At 41.4% G+C, this 25,344-nt stretch overlaps 1 protein-coding gene across 1 annotated transcript; it reads right to left on the bottom strand.

The window, feature by feature from the left end:
* On the bottom strand, positions 1 to 24,979 carry zcchc8 (zinc finger, CCHC domain containing 8). Its single transcript, XM_061933008.1, has 14 exons — positions 24,723 to 24,979; positions 19,867 to 19,909; positions 19,716 to 19,790; positions 17,928 to 18,033; positions 17,776 to 17,853; positions 13,398 to 13,501; positions 13,219 to 13,284; positions 13,069 to 13,129; positions 11,304 to 11,437; positions 11,083 to 11,225; positions 10,030 to 10,133; positions 9,783 to 9,869; positions 1,266 to 1,374; positions 1 to 1,203 (listed from the first exon to the last, which is right to left on the bottom strand). The coding sequence occupies exons 1-14, from the start codon at positions 24,895 to 24,897 to the stop codon at positions 302 to 304; spliced, it is 2,187 nt and encodes a 728-aa protein (XP_061788992.1). The 5' UTR covers positions 24,898 to 24,979; the 3' UTR covers positions 1 to 301.
* Positions 24,980 to 25,344: the final 365 nt, after the last annotated feature.

Here is a 25,344-nt window from a genome sequence, read left to right as displayed (position 1 = left end):
AACAATTATTTTAATGGCACGTTTATTTGTCCATTTTCTATCATGTCTGGTCATATTAGTCATCACACCGGATTGGACAAAAAAACCACAGATGCAAATCAGAAATGTTTACTTCAAAACGTAATTACACGGTGGGCAAAAATTAAAATTGTCACTAAATTCAATTTTTTTTTACAAATAAAAATACAATTAAAAAAAATAAAATGTGTGTGTGGTTCAATGTCCGTCCTTGCCTCCAAGACACTGTACATCCAAAAAGCAAGTTAAAAAGCATGATCTCGTAAGGTGGCCAAGAAAGTATTCATTCCGTATTTTTCTTAGCTAAACTTCGGGGTGAACACTTAAGCAAGTCTCTAATGCGGACGTACGTCCCCGTGGTTTCGGCCACCTCCGTGTATTCCGGAGTGCGCTCGAAAGGCAGGATGCCCTCGGCAAATTTGTGCCGATGAGGAACCGCTGACATCTTGCTGGTGCTTGGGGAGGATCCGTTTACATCCTGTGAGGCTGCTGGGTCGGGGCTCTTAGGGCTGTTTTCCTGGGATTGAACGGGGCCAGGACTTTCGGGGTTGTCCTCCTTGGACTTGATGGCATCAGAACTTTGGGTACTGTTCTCCTGGGATTTAACAGAACTGCTATCTTCGGATTTAGGTGGACCTGGACTATCTTGAAATTTGGCCACAGCAAGACTATCTTGGGGTTCGATTGGATCGGGGCTTTGAGGGCTGTCGTTCTGCCCTTCAACTGGGGTCTGACTCTTGTCACTAGGAAGCCTTTTGACCAGCACTTCTTCAACCTCATCCATTTCAGAATCGCACCGCGCCGAGGTGGACACGCTCGGCGAACTTCCCATGGGAGTTCCCGCCACAGGCGTCTCCGAGTCGCTACTGGTGGTGGTGTCAGTGTTTTGTAGCGCCGCCCAGATCAATCTCTGCTGCTCTTCCAACTCTTCCAGAGTGAGTTCGTCCTCTTTTCCCTCCCCTGCCTTGTCCGCCGCCACGCAGTTGGATCCTCGCACTGTCCTGGGGGACCCATTGGTGGGCGTGTGAGGCGGCGTGCTTTTCGGTAGAGGCGGACGTGTGGGAGTGACAGGCGGGGTGCCGTGGGGTACGGGAGGGGGCGAGCTGATACACGGCGAGCCAGGCGGCAGTGGCGGTTGGAAATGAAAGTCACCTTGACGGCGACTGTTGTAAGGTGTTCCAGGATCTGGGGACCAAATTTGGACTGAGCAGGAGAAAAATCAAACAATGCACCAAGGAAATGTTTACCTGATTCAATATCCATATCAGAGTTCCCATCAGGGCTGGATTTTGGCTTCTTCCTGTGATACTGAGATGAGTTCGACTCGTGTCGTCTCTTGTTGCTCGGACCATCAGGCTGTTTAAAAAGACAAATGTACATTTTAACCACAGCCCCTATGACTTTTTGACATACTTGCCAACCTTGAGACCTCCGATTTCGGGAGGTGGGGGTGGGGGGTGGGGCGTGGTTAAGATATATATATATATATATATATATATATAAGAAATACTTGACTTTCAGTCAATTCTAGCTATATATATATATATATATATATATATATATATATATATATATATATATATAAAATAAATACTTGAATTTCAGTGTTCATTTCTTTACACATATACACACACATAACACTCATCTACTCATTGTTGAGTTAAGGGTTGAATTGTCCATCCTTGTTCTATTCTCTGTCACTACTTCAGAACACACACATTATACAAATATACATTTTAAAATCAATAAGAAAACGGGAGCTCTAATTTGGGAGTCTGAATTAGGATCAGAAGTTCCTATATAAACATTGCGCACTCACGTCGCCTTTTTGTATTGATTACTGCAGCTGTGCACTGGATTCATTCACAAATACAAACTACAACTCACAAACACTTCAGAGTTAGGCTCCACCATCAGAATGTGTACTTAAACTTATAAAGATCACATGGATATTATTCAGTGAGTTGATTCACCAAAACTAACCTGTTATACAGGAGGAAAAAGCACACAGGACGTTTCAATTGTTCACAGACTGGTCGCGCTTATCAGAATGACAAGACACTTCCGGTCCGCAGGTGATAGCATTCAATTGGGAAGAAACGCCCTACTGCCCCCTACTGACCAATGCGAATACTGATAAATGTGTAATGACAGCTCCAAAAACGAATTCAAACCACAAAATAAAATAAATAAATCAACACAAAAATGTGACACATTATGGGTGGGTCACATATGCATGTACAGTAGATGGCAGTATTGTCCTGTTTAAAAGTGTAAACATTGCTGTTTACGGCAGACAAACTGCTTTACGGTAGACGCTGTTGTTGTGTGTTGTCAACACGTCACTCAGGTCCGCATGGAGCTGGAGGGGGCGTGGCCTCCAGTTCCGCCTGAATTTCGGGAGTTTTTCGGGAGGAAATTTGTCCCGGGAGGTTTTCGGGAGAGGCGCTGAATTTCGGGAGTCTCCCGGAAAATCCGGGAGGGTTGGCAAGTATGCTTTTTGATGATGACATTTGTAAAGTAATACAATACCGTATATGCCCCTAGAGCTTCTTTATGAGGACCAAATGTGAGAAACACCTACCGTCTTCCTCACTTATGAAAGCGGTGTGTAAAGAGTTTTGTGAATACGCCACTGTGTGTCTGTTGGTGCGCACCGAGGACGGTTGAGTTTGCGGATGTTGTTTTGGCCTGGTCGCAGTCGACAGTAGCCAGTTTTGTTTTTGCAATGAAGAGATTCTCGATCGACCACCTCCTTGCCATCCTTTCGATGGCCGGGAAGACATTAAGTAAACAGTCAAGCTGTCAATATTGAGCACATAGGGCCTGATCTACTAGGAACCAAATAACACATGCTAAACAGCCTGTGCAAATGATAAACATTGCGTTTGGGCAAGTGATTTACTAAGACTGTGTCAACAATTGCCAAGAAGTGCAAAAGTGGTACAGACCAGCGGATTTAAGCAAGGGTTTTGCGTGTACGGCGGCTGTCACAATAGACACTTATTTCCTTCCACATTCATGCAGCCCTTTGAGACATTTGTGATTAAGGGCTATATAAATAATCTTTGATTGGTTGATTCATGTTATCATGCTCCTACCTATGTTTTCTTTTAGGGATGACTGATAATATCGGACTGCCGATATTATCGGCCGATAAATGCTTTAAAATGTAATATCGGATATTATCGGTATCGGTTTCAAAATTATCTGTATCGTTTTCAAAAAGTAAAATGTATGACTTTTTAAAACGCCGCTGTGTACACGGACGTAGGGAGAAGTACAGAGCGCCAATAAACCTTAAAGGCACTGCCTTTGCGTGCCGGCCCAGTCACATAATATCTACGGCTTTTCACACACACAAGTGAATGCCAAGCATACTTGGTCAACAGCCATACAGGTCACACTGAGGGTGGCCCTATAAACAACTTTAACACTGTTACAAGTATGCGCCACACTGTGAACCCACACCAAACAAGAATGACAAAGACATTTCGGGAGAACATCCACACCGTAACACAACAGAACAAATACCCAGAAACCCTTGCAGCACTAACTCTTCCAGGACGCTACAATATACAATATATACACCCCCGCTACCCCCTAGCCCCCCCACACCACAACCCCGGTCACCTCAACTTCCTCATGCTCTCTCAGGGAGAGCATGTCCCAAATTCCAAGCTGCTGTTTTGAGGCATGTTAAAAAAAATAATGCACTTTGTGACTTCAATAATAAATATGGCAGTGCCATGTTGGCATTTTTTTTTTCCATAACTTGAGTTGATTTATTTTGGAAAACGTTACATTGTTTAATGCATCCAGCGTGGCATCACAACAAAATTAGGCATAATAATGTGTTAATTCCACGACTGTATATATTGGTATCGGTTGATATCGGAATCGGTAATTAAGAGTTGGACAATATCGGAATATCAGCAAAAAAGCCATTATCAGACATCTCTAGTTTTTTTTCATATTTTTGGAAACATACAGCAGACAAAAATAACATGTATCACTTTTTATGGGCATTTTAGAAGCAGTCCTGCAATACGATCTACAACAGAACCCGCTCTTTTAACGCGCTGAAAGTTCACTATGAGAGACACTGGCACTCACTCTGCCTGGTACGATCTAGATGCAAGAAAATACATATTGCAAGAAGTTTATATCATATGAAATCAAATATATCTCCTGTGTGAAAAAACGAACGCCATAAAAGATGCCACCAGACACAAAAAGCATTACCGTATTTTTCGGACTATAAGTCACAGTTTTTTTCATAGTTTGGCCGGGGGTGCGACTTATACTCAGGAGCGACTTATGTGTGAAATTATTAACACATTAGCGTAAAATATCAAATAATATTATTTATCTCGATCACGTAAGAGACTAGACGTATAAGATTTCATGGGATTTAGCGATTAGGAGTGACAGATTGTTTGGTAAACGTATAGCATGTTCTATATGTTATAGTTATTTGAATGACTCTTACCATAATATGTTACGTTAACATACCAGTTGGTTATTTATGCCTCATATAACGTACACTTATTCAGCCTGTTGTTCACTATTCTTTATTTATTTTAAATTGCCTTTCAAATATCTAATCTTGGTGTTGGCTTTTATCAAATACATTTCCCCCAAAAATGCGACTTATACCGGTAATCCAGTGCGATTTATGTTTTTTTCCTTCTTCATTATGCATTTTCGGCCTGTGCGACTTATACTCCGGAGCGATTTATAGTCTGAAAAATACGGTAATTGAACTTGTTTTAATCAGCTCCTTAAGTCATTCAGCAGCAATACAATTATAAAATGATACAGCTGAATAGACAGTATGTCTATTATTGTTTACGTATTACCTTCTTTCTCACAGCCAGGTGTAACTTTGCCAGTTTGCACATACCGTAACCCTCAACGGGCTAAATATAGACGCAAAACAGCGGTCACAGAAAAATATTACCCTTGATAAATCACATTGCCTGTGCTAAAAAATATATTTGCATCTTCTAATCTCCTCCCAGTGTTGAGGGTATTCTGATAAGCATCTATTTTGCATATTCATGAAGACAGACACGCAAAAAGGATGGCTTTCTCTATTTTGCTCATTTAAGCCGGACAATCTTCTGCGCCCATGTTTAGTGGATCAGCCTTGCTTGCGCTATCAAGTTTGCACAAGTTTTTAATACACGCAAACTTTCAGTAGATCAGGCCCATAATGTATTATTTTGTTTGCAAGAGCTGGAACTAGTTTTCTAGCCGGTATTGTTTCCATACCAAAATGACCTTTTTAATTAATTTATGAAGCTCGTTCATCAAATGTCGTAAACTAAGGACCACCCGAATTTAAAGACTTTGCTATACATTTCAAAATGCTGTCTGGAAGTTCGCCAATTATTCATCAGTCATATACAGACGTGGGATCTGTAAGTGTAATCATTTTGTTTTTCTTCAGTGAATATACTAACCTATTATGATTTTGCGGTTGAAATGTGGGTGTAATCTTAGCACTTTAGCTCACACACTTTTGGTAGCGTTTGTCCCACTCCTTGATGTTATGTTGTATGTTTTTGTTTCCTAACCAAAATTTACTTTTTAATTAATTCATAAAGTGCATTTGTAGCCACAAAAAGTTGTAAACCGAGCGCCACGTGTATACACCCACCAAACACAACTTTGTAAAAAATTATAAAATCAAAGTTAAAGGCTTTGCTACACATCTTAAATCTGTCAGTCAATTACAGACATGGGATCTATAATTGACCATACAAATATGTTTGAAATTGCTATGAAATTGAAAAAAGGTAGGATTAATTAAGATCTGCTTTTTCCTGCTCCTTTTCAGACATGTTGTAATAAGAAACTGAAAATATTTGACGTACAATATTGTACAGGTGTGCATGTTTGAAATAAATTAAAACCATTACCATAACTATTTAGTTTTTCTTCAGCAAATATGATAACTTAGCATGATGTTGCTGTTAAATGTAATGTAAAGTTAGCACTTTAGCTGACATAGCTATGCTCGTGTTGCTAATGTTAGCCCCACTCCTTATTTATTACATTGTTGTATGTGACACAGAGTTAAAGTGTGTTTATTAAAAAATTACACAAAAGCACTTCTCAGATACACACTGTCAGAGACAGGCATGAACAAACACAGCTTATTAGCATTAAAGCTACAGACACACACAAATTTACGAGATCTGTCATGTAATATCATGCCTGTAATGTAATGAGATAAAGCATCTAAATATATGTAATAGCTAAATGATGATGCTAACTTGAGAACTGTATAAAGAAAGTTACAGTAACTTGTAGTTACAATAAAAAAAACCTCTCTTTCTGATTATTTATTCCAACTCATTGTGCTCGTGCTGATGAAGTTTGAACAGCACTTTTTGCATGTGATCGGCGAATGCAATGATTTAGGTCTGCATCATTTTTAACACTAAATTAAAGTCAAATATGATTAACATGTAAAAATACAGTACAACCTGCGATAAAGCCCAATTTTCAGGGTAAATCACCAATACACTATCATACGTACCCCCCCACACACACAATGACGGCTTTTCTCGCCACAAAGCAGGGCAGTGATTGTAAAGCAACTACGATCATTTGCATATAAAGGATGTAGGATTTACAATATTATCAGGAAATGGTCAGAGACACTTTAGTTGGCTAAAGCATTAATTAGAGCAAGCTACAGCTAACAGACTGTATTACACAGTCTGAATCGTTTTTTTTACAACTTTTCCATTTGACTGCAACTACACTAAAATATGAACTACAAACGATAAAACATTAAATAGTGAGAGAATGTGAAAGTTCGACTTCGACATTGTTTACATCCCTGACAACTTTCTTAATGTTTTGTGATGAATCAGAAACATCAAATACAGATAAAATGCGTCAAATATGGGAAAGTGTGGTGATGCAATGTTTGGCACATTACCCATCATGCTTTGTAGTGGCGTTGGATGGGTGTAACTTTGAATCATATATGGTGCTTAAACATTTTATTTTCATAATGTCCACATATTTCAGTGGGCAGGTAACATTGCTTATGTTATGTTAACTTGATGTGTTGGCTTTTATTTATTTGCATCACTGAGTAGGAAAGATTGTATGGATTGTTACATATAAATACATACTACCGTTTTTTCAGAGTATAAGTCGCTCCGGAGTATAAGTCGCGCCGGCCGAAAATGCATAATAAAGAAGGAAAAACCATATATAAGTCGCACTGGAGTATAAGTCGCATTTTTTGGGGAAATTTATTTGATAAAAGGGAATAAGCGGTAGAAAATGGATGGATGGATGGAAAACCCAACACCAAGAATAGACATTTGAAAGGCAGTTTAAAATAAATAAAGAATAGTGAACAACAGGCTGAATAAGTGTACGTTATCCATCCATCCATTTTCTACCGCTTAATTCGTTATATGAGGCATAAATAACCAACTGAGAACGTGCCTGGTATGTTAACGTAACATATTATGGTAAGAGTCATTCAAATAACTACCGTATTTTTCGCACTATAAGTTGCAGTTTTTTTCATAGTTTGGCCGGGGGTGCGACTTATACTCAGGAGCGACTTGTGTGTGAAATTTTTGACACATTACCATAAAATATCAAATAATATTATTTAGCTCATTCACGTAAGAGACTAGACGTATAAGATTTCATGGGATTTAGCGATTAGGAGTGACAGATTGTTTGGTAAACGTATAGCATGTTCTATATGTTATAGTTATTTAAATGACTCTTACCATAATATGTTACGTTAACATACCAGGCACGTTCTCAGTTGGTTATTTTATGGTAATGTGTTAAAAATTTCACACATAAGTCGCTCCTGAGTATAAGTCGCACCCCCGGCCAAACTATGAAAAAAACTGCAACTTATAGTCCGAAAAATACGGTAGTTATTTGAATGACTCTTACCATAATATGTTACGTTAACATACCAGGCACGTTCTCAGTTGGTTATTTATGCCTCATATAACGTACACTTATTCAGCCTGTTGTTCACTATTCTTTAAATTGCCTTTCAAACGTCTATTCTTGGTGTTGGGTTTTATCAAATAAATTTCCCCAAAAAATGCGACTTATACTCCAGTGCGACTTATATATGTTTTTTTTCTCCTTCTTTATTATGCATTTTCGGCTGGTGCGACTTATACCGTATTTTCCGCACTATAAGCCGCACCTAAAAACCACAAATTTTCACAAAAGCTGACAGTGCGGCTTATAACCCGGTGCGCCTTATATATGGATTAATATAAATATTTATTTTCATAAAGTTTCGGTCTCGCAACTACGGTAAACAGCCGCCATCTTTTTTCCCCGTAGAAGAGGAAGCGCTTCTTCTTCTATGGTAAGCAACCGCCAAGGTAAGCACCCGCCCCCATAGAAGAGGAAGCGCTTCTTCTTCTACTGTAAGCAACCACCCGCCCCCATAGAAGAAGAAGCCCCCGGATATTGCGTTTCATTTCATTTGTGTGTTTACATCTGTAAAGACCACAAAATGGCTCCTACTAAGCGACACGCGTATAACGCAGAATTTAAACTTAAGGCAATATTTAACCAAAGAACTCCAACCGCTCGATATTGGTGTCAACAGGGCATTTAAAGCACGACTGCGAACGGCGTGGGAACAATGGATGACCGAAGGCGAACACACCTTCACTAAGACAGGGAGACAGCGCCGGACGACATACGCCAACATCTGCCAGTGGATCGTAAATGCCTGGGCGGATATTTCGGTCACAACTGTGGTCCGAGCTTTCCGGAAGGCAGGATTCACAGAACTGCGACGAGACGGAGCCGGCCATTTTGGATCCCGTATTCGCCCAACTTTTTAATTCGGACACCGAAGGAGAAGAATTCGAGGGATTTATGAATGAAGAATAACTTCAGAAAGTGAGCGTTCGAGCAACATTAAGTTATTGATGCTTATTGATTGCATATTTGCACATTACCGTACATTTTGGGAGTGAACAGAGTTGTTAGAACGCTGGTTTTTAATATATTATTAAAGTTTGACTGACCTATCTGATTTTTTGACATTCCCTTTAGCGCAGTTACCTAGATGCGGCTTATAACACGGGGTGGCTTATAGATGGACAAAGTTTTGAAATATGCCGTTCATTGAAGGCGCGGCTTATAACCCAGGGCGGCTTATGGTGCGGAAAATACGGTACTCCGGAGCGACTTATACTCCGAAAAATACGGTATAACATAGAACATGCTATACGTTTACCAAACAATCTGTCACTCCTAATCGCTAAATCCCATGAAATCTTATACGTCTAGTCTCTTACGTGAATGAGATAAATAATATTATTTGATATTTTACGGTAATGTGTTAATAATTTCACACATAAGTCGCTCCTGAGTATAAGTCGGCCAAACTATGAAAAAAACTGCGACTTATAGTCCGAAAAATACGGTATGCTCTTAAATGTATAATGTTATACACATGGTCATTTCCTAACAGTATTCACAATGTACATGAGCAAGTGATTAATTAAAGGTTATTAAATATTTCGAGATATTCCGTAGTTTGGTCACCCCTGCAATACAGAGTTGTGACAATATAGCATGGAACTATAATAATGAATAAATATTTACTGGTAATGTGTGGTTGCATCAGTACTTTAACAACGAAAGTGAAAGGTGTGGCTTGCACTTGTCAACAGGATACACCCAAATACTGAGAAGTAGGGTGGGGTGGGAATGGGAGCTGGCGTAGTTACCAAAGCAAAGTTGCTGGACAGGTAGGCGGCGAAATTTTGCTTCATGTGGTTGCTCTGCATTGGAATGGAACTGTAGCGCATATACTCCTGCATTTACAAAATAACATTGAATATCACATTAATAGACAATAGTGCAATTGTGAACAATGTTATTTATTGGCAACTCACACATTATTGGTTTCAGGTTAAATTACAAACTGTTAAAAAATGTTGACAAGAATTGAGGAGAACTCTTGCGTTGACTTACGTCTTTCATTGTGTGCGGCACCGGCACATTGAAGCCTGGAAAGTCTACCAGTTTGGTAACGTCATACGTCACGATGCTGTTGGTCACGGTGCTGTCTTTGGGCACTAAAGAAGAATAACATTTATTTGAAAACATGTGAACCCTTAAAGGGGAACTGCACTTTTTTGGGAATTTTACCTATCATTCACAGTCATCATGAAAGACATGACAATGGATGTTTTTTTTAATGCATTCTAAATATTAAATAAATGCGATCAAACGTTTGCTTACAAAGGAGCCTATGGGAGCCACTCAATTCTGCCTATAGAGCCCCTAAAAACATCTAAACACCTCCATTAAGGTTTTATAAACATGATGTTAGTATATATGTCATGTAATGACATTATCACTGATTTCTGCCCACTGCAGACTTTATGAGAGCCAACAAACTTAATAAAACATCACTTACTGTATAAGGTCTGCTGTCATTAGGATGCAGACTGCTTGAATGTTCATATTTTCCCATTTAGATGGAAAAATGTCTCATAAGCCTCGCAAAGCAACAGGGTTGGGGTCAGGGGACCAAGCGCTTTTCGTGTCTTTCTCGCCAGTTCCTAAATGGCTGTCAGTGTCCCAATTTGTTGGATTAAATCCTCAGCCATCTACTTTCCAGGTGAGATGCATGATTTATGATCTAGATTAAACTTCCAAGAAACAGTTAAGTGAGGAAGCAGCAGACCACTCGATGTAATTATAGGCACATATGGAAGTGATCATGTCGTTGCTATAGTTTGTCTGTGTTAGTGCTTATTACAATATTACTAATACTTGGTTAATGTTCAAGTCACAAAATGTAAATGGAGTATTGTTGGCACTTTTTGAATGATTTATCGGATTTTATCCCATTGTTTCTGCTGTAAGCAGACTTTTATTCACGTTTATTTAATATTTAGAATGCATTAAAAAAAATCCATCCGTCATGTCTTTATTGAGGATTGTGAACGATAGGCAAAATTTAAAAAAAAGAAGTGCCGTTTTCCTTTAAAATAGCATAGATACATAAATGCAAAGTACCATTTTCGTCATACAGTGTTAAACCAGAGTTCTCCAATTCTGCCTCTTTGAGCCAACCCGGCGGGTATCCCATCGTCCTCATGCGATAGACGAGAGGAGGGATAGTGTTTGTGTCGATTCCCAGCGCCGACAAAAGCTCCTCGCTGCATGAAAGACAAAGAAAAATAGTTAGTCAACATACAAGGATGTGTGTCACATGACCAAATAACAATACATCTTGCCTTAAAATTCCAGGCTTGTATTTAGAGAAGCGCTCTTCCACCTCATTAGCGTGGTACCGCTGGTTATTCTGCAGGAACGGGTTGTTGCTCAGAAACTCCTTTCGTCTCTGATTAATGGCCGCAAAGTCTTTGGGCTTGGGTAATAATCACAAACAGAATGATTTGCAAAAATATTGTTTTGCAGACCTATTTTCAAGCCATTTTTTTCTCCCTTTCAGAGGCTCAGTGAGCCCCCCCCGCCCGTTTTGTAGTGTTTAACAACGGACATCGGTGACTTGGCACAAGAGATGTGTTTTGAGTGACTTTAACCGCAACACAACATCCAAGATGATATAGCGAGAACAGCGGCTCACCGTGGTTTGCTGTTGGCACCAGGGAAGGAGGCGAAAATGTGGACGGATGAAAGCAAGGAAGGAAGCCCGGCTGATGTACATGTCTGGAACTATACGCTGACTAAGGTCAAACTTCTATCAAGTCTGTAACTTTCCAATGCAAGATTCTACACGTATACATGTGTATATTGATAATAAAAAGGCTTTTCTACTCTATATCATGTAAATAACACCGCTGCATGGCTGCTTCGAGTTGTAAACAAATAGAGGCTCAAGGCTATAAGGTAAGCTACAAAACAACATCGCTAACATAATACCGGATTATACAACTTAATCATCCATTGCCAAACACAGTAGGCACTGATCCAATGAAAATGATTTAAGGAGAATCCTACCCCGAGAGAAACAAGCGGTAGAAAATGGATGGATGGCATTCTTTATTTTGCCAGAGGACGGTGATGCTATTGTCTTACAGTAGAAGGCTAAGCTAGCTACACAACAAATCGAGCTGACATTGTTAATGTCTCATTCACACATTTCGAACCTACTGTTATTCCTCACCGTTTCATTGCTTCCTCCATTGCCATAAATAGTTGGCACCAAACCGGCCATTAAAAGCAGTTTTTCCGAAAATCCATCTTTTTGTGAAGGTTTGTGGGTGGAGCAAGACAAATTTTTTTCCACACACTTCTTCACCGTTAAAGCCACATTGCCACAAAACTAAAACGTCAGCTAGGCAGTTCTAACCTTTTCAGATGAAACTGTTGGTTAGAATAGTGTCCTGAGTTTGGTAATACAACCAATAACCTTAAAACATCCTTCGAGTAGTATTTTGGCCATTTTGTTGTCTCAACTACGGATGCATAAACTAAAAATGGTGGACGCAAGCAAGGCAGTTTGGGTAGATTTACTGTATACCAGATATGGATTACCCGCTGACAATGTTACCAATTGAATAAATATCTCCGCAAAGCCTCCACGCATTGATTTCAAATTTTTGGAACTTATGCATATTCCAAATGCACAAAAGCAGGTACCAGTAGGTAAAAAAAAAGTTGGTTTTGCATTATAGGGCCCCTATAAGTAATTATTTATTGATTAACTCCACAAGATGGCACTAGCTAAAAAGCTGAACAGGATAGGGTGAAAAAACATACATATTAGTACATTTACGTACAGAACTGCATCATACTGACAGCTGCTTGTATATAAGAGCTATTTCGCTCTTCTAATGTCAATACAGTAAACAAAATGTAAACTCTCTCAGTATGTATCAATCAAAGCTGTAAAGATGAATGTGTGCTTTTGTAGCAAATGTATGTCCAACAAGTTGAAAAACTTATTGGGGTGTTACCATTTAGTGGTCAATTGTACGGAATATGTACTGTACTGTGCAATCTACTAATAAAAGTTTCAATCAATCAAAAACTCACCTTAGGGCAGTCTCTCATTTGATGGTTGCTTAAACCACAGTTAAAACACATAGATTTGGACCTGCAGCGATGGACACATTAGTAATGGGACATTAATTAATTGAGAGGCTAAAGATGTAAGGAAGTACTTTTAAAAAAAAGAAAATGCACCTTTTGTCTTTCATCTCTTTATCCTGCCCATCTGTGCCAATGACTTGGTTGAAAACCTGTTGATAGCTTTGCAGCATTTAAGGAAGTTTCTGCGCTTTTTTCTGCTTATTTGACACTACGAAACAAACTTGGAGAACATCTTGACAAGCACACACCGGTTTCCGTCCCTTAAAAGATACGTTGGCACTTCCCACCCCTCAGTCCCCTGAGGGTTTTCATTCTGCAAGGGTTGTCCAAGTTTGTCCACACTGAAGGTGGTGAAGTACAGGACGCTTCCAACCACCTGTGGCAGAAAAACATACAGCAGATTACAAAAAACAGTCTACCTTAGAGGTGTATTGGACACGCGGTGTCGGAGAAGAACACAGCTCATTAGCATTAAAGCTACGGAAACAAATTAGTGTGTGTTCCCATTAGGGTTTGTGTCTCTCATAAGAGCACCTACTTTTTACATATACACTGTAAGTGTGCCCTTGTCCAACAAGGGCACACTTACAGTGTATATGTAAAAAGTAGGTGCTCCTATATACGCCATAATCTCATACAAGAATGTAACCTTGAGGACTGGGACAGGAGGACACAGAAATTATGGCCACAAGCATGTATGAGCTACAGCGCTAACATCACACTCACATTTAAACAGCAACATTGTGCTAGGTTAGGGTATTTGCTGAAATTGGAGGATTTATACAAGCAGCAGGCTTATTCAGCTGTTTTTTTTTCACAACCATGAGAAAGTAGGCAAAAAGTGTATACTTCTTCTCATTACCCTTTTAGATATGCTTAATTTTAATTTACTTTCTTAATTAAATTTTATTTTATTTTTTGTGAAATAATAATATTGCCATTGAGCACAACATTGTTCTCTGGAGATATATATGTATTTTATGTACTACATGTATGATGTGGAGCTGACTATGACATATTCAATAAACAACCACCTAGGCTTTTCCTTGCTGGCGTTTTGTTTTGTTTTTGTCATAAAAAATACAATCATGTGTGCTTACGGACTGTATCCCTGCAGACTGTATTGATATATAATGTAGGAACCAGAAATATTAATAACAGAAAGAAACAACCCTTTTGTGCGAATGAGTGTGAATGAGTGTGAATGGGGGAGGGAGTTTTTTTGGGTTGGTGCACTAATTGTAAGTGTATCTTGTGTTTTTTATGTTGATGAAAAAAACAAAAAACATTTTGTAATTTCTTGTGCGCCCGGTACCAATCGATCCACGGACCGGTGGTTGGGGACCACTGACCTATAGTACGTCTCCTCTGCTTACTTGTCAAAACTTACATTTTTTGTCGAAAAATCCTGTTTTTTGTCCTTCTTCCCTGACCTCTTGTCAGTCCTGTTGTTTGTTTCGCAACTGCAGCGATTGCATCCAAACTTTGTGTCAACATCTTGACAAATAAGAGACTTATTAAAAAAATAAAGAAGAGCAGGCAGCAGCTTGCACAGTCTCATACTTTCTGTAACATCCAGGAAAAAATGTCTGCCAGCTTGAAAAATGCCTCAACTATAAGCTGAGTGAAGGAACCCCATTGTTTTTATTTAAATGTTCCCGGTATTTCATGGTTCTCTCACAAGGAAACCTTACAAAGTACTAAATCCATAAAATGCTAATAAACTGTATAAAATTGATTAGATGGCGAGTTATTGTGATGTAGAGAAATCCCATATTTTTTACTTTTTTCCCCTGGAGATTTCCCATATTTTGAAATGCAAATGTTGAGGCTCCTCTGACCCGCAGCACTAGACAGGTGTTGGTGAAATCCCCTGATGTTTTTAGTTGCTAAATTACCACAGCATTAGCGCCGCATAAAACATTATGTTGCTCATCTATCCTAAAAGAAAATGGTAAAAAAAATTAAAGATTTGTCCTGCTGTTTATACTAGGGGTGTAAACGGTACGTGTATTTGTATTGAACCGTTTCGGTACGGGGGTTCCGGTTCGGTTCGGAGGTGTACCGAACGAGTTTCCACACGGACATATTAAGTAGCGTAACGCACGTTGTGTAAATAATGCACACCGAGGGACAACACACGGCATGCTAGCAGCTAACGGGCTACGATAGACTGACCATCGTCCTCTTTTCACCGGACATGTCCTCTTTTGCGGAGCTGTCAGGGCGGAGTTTCTTAAATGCCTCAAATGTCCGGCATTTTGAGTTAGGGTTGCGTTTTTTTCAATGTACGTTCAGGGTTAAGAATGGCTTAAAAACAAAACAAATTGTGCACGCAGCAGCATTGGTGAGGGAGGGGCAGAGACAGAGAGAGAGAGAGAGAGTTATGATAAACGCGCATGCGTCGCCAGGCTCTGCTTTTTATCCATAGATTTATCACATTTAATTTTTTATTATCTATAGCAGGGGTGTCAAAAGTGTGCCCCGGAGACCATTTGCGGCCCACAGCTAATGTTTTAAAGGCCCACGGCACATTCTAAAAATACCGTATTTTCCGCACCATAAGGCGCCCTGGGTTAAAAGCCGCGCCTTCAATGAACGGCATATTTCAAAACTTTGTCCACCTATAAGCCGCCCGGTGTTGTAAGCCGCATCTAACTGCGCTAAAGGAATGTCAAAAAAAACAGTCAGATAGGTCAGTCAAACTTTAATAATATATTAAAAACCAGCGTTCTAACAACTCTGTTCACTCCCAAAATGTACGCAAATGTGCAATCACAAACATAGTAAAATTCAAAATAGTGCAGAGCAATAGCAACATAATGTTGCTCGAACGTTAATGTCACAACAAACAAAATAAACATAACGCTCACTTTCTGAAGTTATTCTTCATTCATAAATCCCTCGAATTATTCTCCTTCGTTGTCCGAATTGAAAAGTTGGGCGAATGTGGGATCCAAAATGTCGTCTGGCGCTGTCTCCCTGCCTCCCTGTCTTGGTGAACGTCACGTGTGTTCGCCTTCTGTCATCCACTGTTCCCACGCAGTTAGCAGTCTAGCTTCGAATGCCCTGTTGACACCAATATCTAGCGGCTGGAGGTCTTTTGTCAATCCACCCGGAATGACGGCGAGTATTGAATTAAGCGCGTAAGCGTGTCTCTTAATGTGATGTTATGAGCTAGCAAATATAACAACTACACTACCCAGCATGCAACGATAGTGACGAGCATGCGCGGTAGCCCTGAGAAGCGTTGTTGTATGCTGGGAGTTAGAATGTGGTTATGAGCACGCTGTGAGTAAACGTTGAGAACTCAGTTAACACGCCTCGTCTGCATTATTTATAATTAGACAGACAACACACTTAATAGGAGCCATTTTGGGGTCTTTACATAAACACACAAATGGAAATGAAACGTCACATATCCCAGCATGCACCGCGCGCTTCTTCTACGGGGAAAAAAGATGGCGGCTGTTTACCGAAGTTGCGAGACCGATACTTTATGAAAATGAATCTTAATATTTATCCATATATAAAGCGCACCGGGTTATAAGGCGCACTGTCAGCTTTTGAGAAAATTTGTGGTTTTTAGGTGCGCCTTATAGTGCGGAAAATACGGTACTATTAAAAAATAAACAAAAACATAACAAAAGTGAAATAAAAAAGCTTAAAGGTTAAATGTAATTTAGAAAAAGTTGCAAGGTTGACTAATAAAACAAAGCTGTTTTTTTTCTTTCAAACTGTCATTGCTCAAAACATAACATAATATAATGTTATTATGAATTATTGACCTAACCAAGGTTTCCATTACTTCACATCAAATATTCCATTATGAAAAATATTTTCGGTGGAAGATTTTGCAAATTTGGTAAATAAATAACCCAAAAATGTATATTTTGTTTTCTTACTGTACCGAAAATGAACCGAACCGTGACCTCTAAACCGAGGTACGTACCGAACCGAAATTTGTGTGTACCGTTACACCCCTACTGTTTACTGACATATACTATTCATGTTTAGCTAACTTTCACTGCAAATGAATATTGGCTGCAAATATCGGTCATCGGCTTCCTTGACTACTAATAATCTGTATCAGGCCTGAAAAAAACATATTTAACAAATTAGTAGTATTAACATTTGATCTTCTTCTCATTATATGATGCCTTTAGCTGTATTTATTAATTTTTTAAGGGTTGTCCCATCTACGGAATAGTGTAGCCAGAGTTTCCAGATTCTATTTAGCACGATGGTTGGCCGTTAGTCTTGCTTGTGTGACTCCAAGCAGACAAGTAAAGCAGCGTGTTGTACTGGCGTCCACACCTGTTGTCATCTAATAACAGCTGTTCAATCTTTAGACTCCACGAAAGTCGGTAAACGAGGCAACCGGCTGCAGCAGTCCAGGAAAAGTCTATCGATACCCGTCGGCAAAGTCATGGAGCTCTGTGCCCGTACACAATGACTCAGTCCACTGTTGCTCTCCTGCCGTCGCGGGGCTGTGAAAGGGGTTGATTTGATATGCAGCAAAGCCTGCTTTTTAAATGTCAATACTGCCGACGTTTACCTAATTTAATCGTGGCCGCCAAATTTGTGAGACAAATCGGATTCATATTAAGAGGTTCCACTGTTTGAGACAATCATTGCGTACATACTCACTTTAAAGGCTTCTGTTGTTGTTCTGACACTAGTGCTGGCTGACTTCTCTGGGTCTTCCTCCATTGCAAATGAAGAAGGCTTTAAAGTGGACAGATAATATTATTTAGTCCTTACAATTCATATATATATATATTACATCTTCACGCACATACCTGAGGTTTCAAAGAGGTGGAAGAGGAATGGGTCTTTGTGTCGCCTGCTTTCTGTTGTCGCTGTATGACACCGCAGATGCTATCTTCGATTTCTTGCCGGCATTGCCTGAATAATAAGTTGTTTTATTACTTTCTAGTAGCCTAAAAAACAATGCTAGAGTGCTATAAACTGAAGGAGATAACATTTACATTAAGTAGTACATAATACTACTTCACAATTTTAAAAACATAAATAATGCAATTATTTATAGGTCTATTCAGGTGTACTGGAGAGGAGGCTACGCCGGATAGTCGAACCTCGGATTCAGGAGGAACAGTGTGGCTTTCGTCCTGGTCGTGGAACTGTGGACCAGCTCTATACTCTCGGCAGGGTCCTTGAGGGTGCATGGGAGTTTGCCCAACCAGTCTACATGTGCTTTGTGGACTTGGAGAAGGCATTCAACCGTGTCCCTCGTATGGGGTATCGGACTGTCTGATTTTGGCGGTCCGCTCCCTGTATGATCAGTGTCAGAGCTTGGTCCGCATTGCCGGCAGTAAGTCGGACACGTTTCCAGTGAGGGTTGGACTCCACGAGGGCTGCCCTTTGTCACCGAATCTGTTCATAACTTTTATGGACAGAATTTCTAGGCGCAGTCAAGGCGTTGAGGGGATCCGGTTTGGTGGCTGCAGGATTAGGTCTCTGCTTTTTGCAGATGATGTGGTCCTGATGGCTTCATCTGGCCAGGATCTTCAGCTCTCGCTGGATCGGTTCGCAGCCGAGTGTGAAGCGACTGGGATGAGAATCAGCACCTCCAAGTCCGAGTCCATGGTTCTCGCCCGGAAAAGGGTGGAGTGCCATCTCCGGGTTGGGGAGGAGACCCTGCCCCAAGTGGAGGAGTTCAAGTACCTCGGAGTCTTGTTCACGAGTGAGGGAAGAGTGGATCGTGAGATCGACAGGCGGATCGGTGCGGCATCTTCAGTAATGCGGACGCTGTATCGATCCGTTGTGGTGAAGAAGGAGCTGAGCCGGAAGGCAAAGCTCTCAATTTACCGGTCGATCTACGTTCCCATCCTCACCTATGGTCATGAGCTTTGGGTTATGACCGAAAGGACAAGATCACGGGTACAAGCGGCCGAAATGAGTTTCCTCCGCCGGGTGGCGGGGCTCTCCCTTAGAGATAGGGTGAGAAGCACTGTCATCCGCGGGGAGCTCAAAGTAAAGCCGCTGCTCCTCCACATAGAGAGGAGCCAGATGAGATGGTTCGGGCATCTGGTCAGGATGCCGCCCAATCGCCTCCCTCGGGAGGTGTTTAGGGCACGTTCGACCGGTAGGAGGCCACGGGGAAGACCCAGGACACGTTGGGAAGACTATGTCTCCCGGCTGGCCTGGGACGCCTCGGGATCCCCCGGGAAGAGCTGGACGAAGTGGCTGGGGAGAGGGAAGTCTGGGCTTCCCTGCTTAGGCTGCTGCCCCCGCGACCCGACCTCGGATAAGCGGAAGAAGATGGATGGATGGATGGATAATGCAAATCTATTTTTGAGTTGGACAACTATATTAATGTGACATAAGCGCATAGAAAGGATCCTGTGTGATCGAGCGTGCCTCAACTTGAAAGAGCTGAGAAGACCAAAGGACACTTTATCAACTCCAATAGAATTTCTGGAGTTTTAATTCACACTTGACATATTTTATCTAGGTAAGGTTGACAACTTTGAATCCAAGAAGAATAGTATCTGAGGCATCTCCATTTGCAATAATGGCCTACTTTTAAATAAGTCCATTTTGACTTGGCAGAAGTGATAACTTACTTTGATATGACATTGTTTGAATATAAAATTTGAACGACTGGCCCGTCGATGTTGACATCTTCGATAGTGATACCACTGTAAAGACGAACACACAACATTATAAACATCAGCTTTTTCATTTTGGTTAGAAATTGAAAGTGAAACTTATCACCTGGGGCGTGTCAGAACGTTCAACTTTCTTCTCAAAGCTTTATGTGAACTGGAAGTTAAGGGTGTGCGCTTTATGGGAATGTTATCAGTGACACTAGTCTCGTATTGGGTTGACACTTGACAGTCGCAGATTCCTAAATTTGCATCTTAGAGCAGTGTTTTTCAACCTTTTTGGAGCCAAGGCACATTTTCGTTCATTGAAAAAATGTGGAGGCACACCACCAGCAGAAAACATAAAAAATGTAAACTCTGTAGTTGATATTGATAGTAAAAAGTCATTGTTGCAATTGTTGGATATTAATTCAAACCATAACCAACCATGTATCACTATAGCTATGTTCTCAAAGTAAGTGTCACAACCTGTCACATCGCGCTGTGACTTATTTGGAGTTTTTTGGTGTTTTCCTGTGTGTAGTGTCTTGCGCTTCTATTTTGGTGTCTTCTCCTGTTTTGTTGGTATTTTCCTGCAGCAGTTTCATGTCTTCCTTTGAGCGCTATTCCCCGCAAGTAATTGTCGCAATTGTTGGATATGACTTTAAACCATAACCAAGCATGCATCAATATAGCTCTTGTCTCAAAGTAGGTGTACTGTCACCACCTGTCACATCACGCTCTTGATTTATTTGGAGTTTTTTGCTTTTTTCCTGTGTATAGTGTCTTAGTTCTTGTCTTGCGCTCCTATTTTGGTGGCTTTTTCTCTTTTTTTGATATTTTCCTGTAGCAGTTTCATGTCTTCCTTTGAGCGATATTTCCCGCATCTAAATTTGTTTTAGCAATCAAGAATATTTCAGTTGCTTTTATCCTTCCTTGTGGGGACATTGTTGATGGTCATGTCATGTTCGGATGTACATTGTGGACGCTGTCTTTGCTCCACAGTAAGTCTTTGCTGTCGTCCAGCCTTCTGTTTTTGTTTACTTTGTAGCCAGTTCAGTTTTAGTTTCGTTCTGCATAGCCTTCCCTAAGCTTCAATGCCTTTTCTTAGGGGCACTCACCTTTTGTTTATTTTTGGTTTTAGCATTAGACACCTTTTTACCCGCACCCTACCTTCCGCTGTTTCCGACATTTACAAAGCAATTTGCTACCGGCTGCCACCTACTGATATGGAAGAGTATTATACGGTTACTCTGCTGAGCTCTAGACAGTACCGACACTCAACAACAACACATCATTTGCAGACTATGCTTACTGGTTTACAAAAAATATTTTTAACCCAAACAGGTGACATTAGATAATCTCCCACAGCACATCAGTGTGCCGTGAAAAACACTGATCTATACTTCACGTACCTTTCGTGGACACTCTGTCAGATACTTTGTTTTAAGCAATCAAGACTATTTCAGTTGTGCGGACGCTAACCTTCTTTGTGTGGAAATTGTTGATTGTCATGTCATGTACGGATGGATGTACTTAGTGGACGCCGTCTGCTCCACACGCTGTAAGTCTTTGCTGTCGTCCAGCATTCCGTTTTTATTTACTTTGTAGCCAGTTAAGTTTTTGTTTACCGTATTTTTCGGATTATAAATCGCAGTTTTTTTCATAGTTTGGCCGGGGGTGCGATTTATACCCCGGAGCGACTTATGTGTGAAATTATTAATACATTACCGTAAAATATCAAATATCATTTATCTCATTCCTGTAAGAGACGAGGCGAATGTCAGCAATCGTCACACGCACGTCAACCAAATAAATTTGGCGGGGGCGGGTCATGGCAGAAGTGCATTGTGGGTCATGGGATGCTACCTGCTACAACGTCCGTAGCTATAAAAATGGATCATTTCAACATTGGCGGTAACTTATAAAAACTGAGAAGGGCTGAACAAAAATGGCACCGAAAAGGAAATCATATACTGCAGATTACAAGCTAGACGTAGTGAAATATGCAGCAGAAAACGGCAAGAAGAAGCGGCGCATACCTTTGGAGTTGGCAGAGTTGTTTAGAAGCGACACCGAGGTAGAAGATTTTATCGGATTTAGCAATCAGGAGTGACAGATTGTTTGGTAAACATACAGCATGTTCTATATGTTAGTTATTTGAATGACTCTTACCATAATGTTACGTTAACATACCAGTTGGTTATTTATGCCTCATATAACGTACACTTATTCAGCCTGTTGTTCACTATTCTTTATTTATTTTAAATTGCCTCTCAAATGTCTATTCTTGGTGTTGGATTTTTAAAAATAAATTTCCCCCAAAAATGCGACTTATACTCGAGTGCGACATATATATGTTTTTTTCCTTCTTTATTATGCATTTTCGGCCGGAGCGACTTATACTGCGGAGCGACGTATAATCCGAAAAATACGGTAGGTGTACTGTCACGACCTGTCACATCACGCCGTGACTTATTTAGAGTTGTTTGCCGTTTTCCTGTGTATAGTGTTTTAGTTCATGTCTCGCGCTCCTATTTTGGTGGCTTTTTCTCTTTTTTTGGTATTTTCCTGGAGCAGTTTCATGTCTTCCTTTGAGCGATATTTCCTGCATCTACTTTGTTTTAGCAACCAAGACCATACTTGCCAACCCTCCCGTTTTTCCCGGGAGACTCCCGAATTTCAGTGCCCCTCCTGAAAATCTCCCGGGCAACCATTCTCCCGATTTCCACCCGGAACACAATTTTGGGGGCGTGCCTTAAAGACACTGTCTTTAGCGTCCTCTACAACCTGTCGTCACGTTCGCTTTTCCTCCATTCAAACAGCGTGCTGACCCAGACACATAATATATGCGGTTTTTAAACACTCATGAGTGACTTCAAGACATACTTGATCAACAGCCATATAAACAACTATAACACTGTTACAAATACAGTATGCGCCACACTGTGAACCCTCACCAAACAAGAATGACAAACACATTTCGGGAGAACATCCGCACCGTAACACAAACAGAACAATTACCCAGAATCCCTTGCAGCACTAACTCTTCCGGGACGCTACAATATACACCCCCGCTACCACCAAACCCCGCCTCGCCTAACCCCGCCCCCTCATCGCCCGAATTCGGAGGTCTCAAGGTTGGCAAGTATGATCAAGACTATTTCAGTTGTGCGAACGCTATCCTTCTTTGTGTGGACATTAGAGATGCGCGGTTTGCGGACACAACCGCGGAGTCCGCGGATTATCCGCGGTTCGGGCGGTTGAAATAAAAAAAAATTTGATTTTATCCGCGGGTCGGGTCGGGCGGTTGAAATAAAAAAAAAAAAAAGATTTTAAATAGATTCAGGCGGGTGGCAGTTAAACCAATTCAGAAATATATATACATAGTTAAATGTTGTTACCCACATACGAAAAACGAGCAGGCACCTGCAGCATATGCCACAACAGAAAAAGAAAAAAAAAGATGGACACTTTTACGGAGCGGAGAAGGGACGCCTCGCCGGGGTCCGGGACCGAGGCCCCTTCCCCCGAGAGGGCCCCACCGGGAGCCGTAGCTGAGGTGATCCGCGAGAAGGGCCTGACGCACATCCAGGGTCACCACCGCGCCCACCGCACGACACCCCGCCTCGTCCCCTGGCGTCACGCGCAGCAGGTAAGCAGCTTACCTGCCCGCCACCCCCGTGGCCGGGGGCTCGTAACAGGGGTCACTCCGCGCGCTCCGCCCGCGCAGCTTACCTGCCCGCCACCCCCGTTGCCGGGGGCACGTAACAGGGGTCACTCCGCGCGCAGTGCGCTCACGAAAGGGGTGGGGAAAGCAGAACTGGCGCTGCGGGATGAACCGAACGCCGGGTTAAGGCGCCCGATGCCGACGCTCATCAGACCCCAGAAAAGGTGTTGGTTGATATAGACAGCAGGACGGTGGCCATGGAAGTCGGAACCCGCTAAGGAGTGTGTAACAACCCACCTGCCGAATCAACTAGCCCTGAAAATGGATGGCGCTGGAGCGTCGGGCCCATACCCGGCCGTCGCCGGCAGCGAGAGCCGCTAGGGCTAGGCCGCGACGAGTAGGATGGGCGCCGCGGTGCACGCTGAAGCCTCGGGCGCGAGGGACATCGCACCTCCACGCGCTTGGAGGTGCGCTCAGCGCGGCTCCCAGATGATTGCTGCATTGGATCAGTCGCCTTTCTTTAACAGGCAAAAGCTTTATAACCTCACTAATGCCTTGCATCGTCTATATTAGATATATAACAACGGGCGGGTGCGGTGTTGGTTAAATGTCAATTCGGGTGGATGCGGATGGTTGACGACTTTTGTCATGCGGTTGCGGATGAAATAATTGCCTATCCGCGCATCTCTAGTGGACATTGTTGATTGTCATGTCATGTACGGATGTACTTTGTGGACGCCGTCTGCGCAACAGTAAGTCTTTACTGTCGTCCAGCATTCCGTTTTTGTTTACTTTGTAGCCAGTTCAGTTTTTGTTTCGTTTTCCATAGCCATCCCTAAGCTTCAATGCCTTTTTTTTAGGGGCACTGGCCTTTTGTTTATTTTTGGTTTAAGCATTAGATATGACGCTACCTGCTGTTACCTACTGATATGGAGGAGTATTACACGGTTACTCTGCCGAGCTCTAGACAGCACAGACACTCAAAAACGGCACCTTATTTGCAAATTATAACTACTAGTTTGCATAAAATATTTTTAACCCAAATAGGTGAAATTAAATAATCTCCCAGTGGTTGAAAAACACTGTCTTAGAGAGACGATCTTTGAGGAGCACGTTTGACGGTAGATCCTTCCACATACTGTTTCAAATTATTACTACGTTAGCCACATGGTGAAGTAAAATTTTAAGGTATCACATTATATACGAAATAATAATACTGAAGAGAGTCCTTAACTATGTAAAATGTGCCCCTAGAACAATTCCTTAAGGGGCACGCTTGGTTAGCAGTTAGCATTACTCGTTAGCAGTAAGGATATTTTCCTCTGTTAGCTTCTCAATGTCGTCGTCACATTCTTCCAACCGGCCCCGTAACGCCGACACCTCCCTGTGGTCCTCCGCGTCATCCGGGAAGCGAATGTGGGTCGGGGCTGGTGGCGTATGGTCGTCTAATTGTTGAAAGAGTTCCACATCTCCAAAATCAACGTCGGCCATTTTTGTTTTTTTTTAATCCCGCTCGATGACTCTGGCTGCGGGAGAGAAGCGCTTAGCTTGGTTAAGTCACGTGAAATACCACGTGGTCAAGCTTGGCGAAAGTGTAGCCCACAATGTGGTTTTACAGACTCTCACATGTGCATTATTATTAAAATAAACACGGACACACCAGACAAAATACTACGTGAACTTACTTAAACATATCGATAACACTCTGAATGTGTAGGTGACTTGTTGCCTGGTTTGTGATTATGTCGCATATTCCAATGGCTTCTTCACACCAGTGAAAAATAATATTCGAAATCACTTTTTTATATTATATATGTTTAGCAGCCCTAAGAAACTATTTGTAAAAAGGAACGTTGGTTTAACAGAGCCTGACAAAACTCTTTTCGTGAGTGACGTCATCGTTGATGTTATCCTGTAAGACAACGTTCTGGGTTGAAC

The sequence above is a fragment of the Nerophis lumbriciformis genome, linkage group LG03, assembly GCF_033978685.3.
Source record: "Nerophis lumbriciformis linkage group LG03, RoL_Nlum_v2.1, whole genome shotgun sequence".
Taxonomy (NCBI): Eukaryota; Metazoa; Chordata; class Actinopteri; order Syngnathiformes; family Syngnathidae; genus Nerophis; species Nerophis lumbriciformis.
Note: the sequence above shows the minus strand (reverse complement) of the source record. Positions and strands in the feature narration are given on the sequence as shown.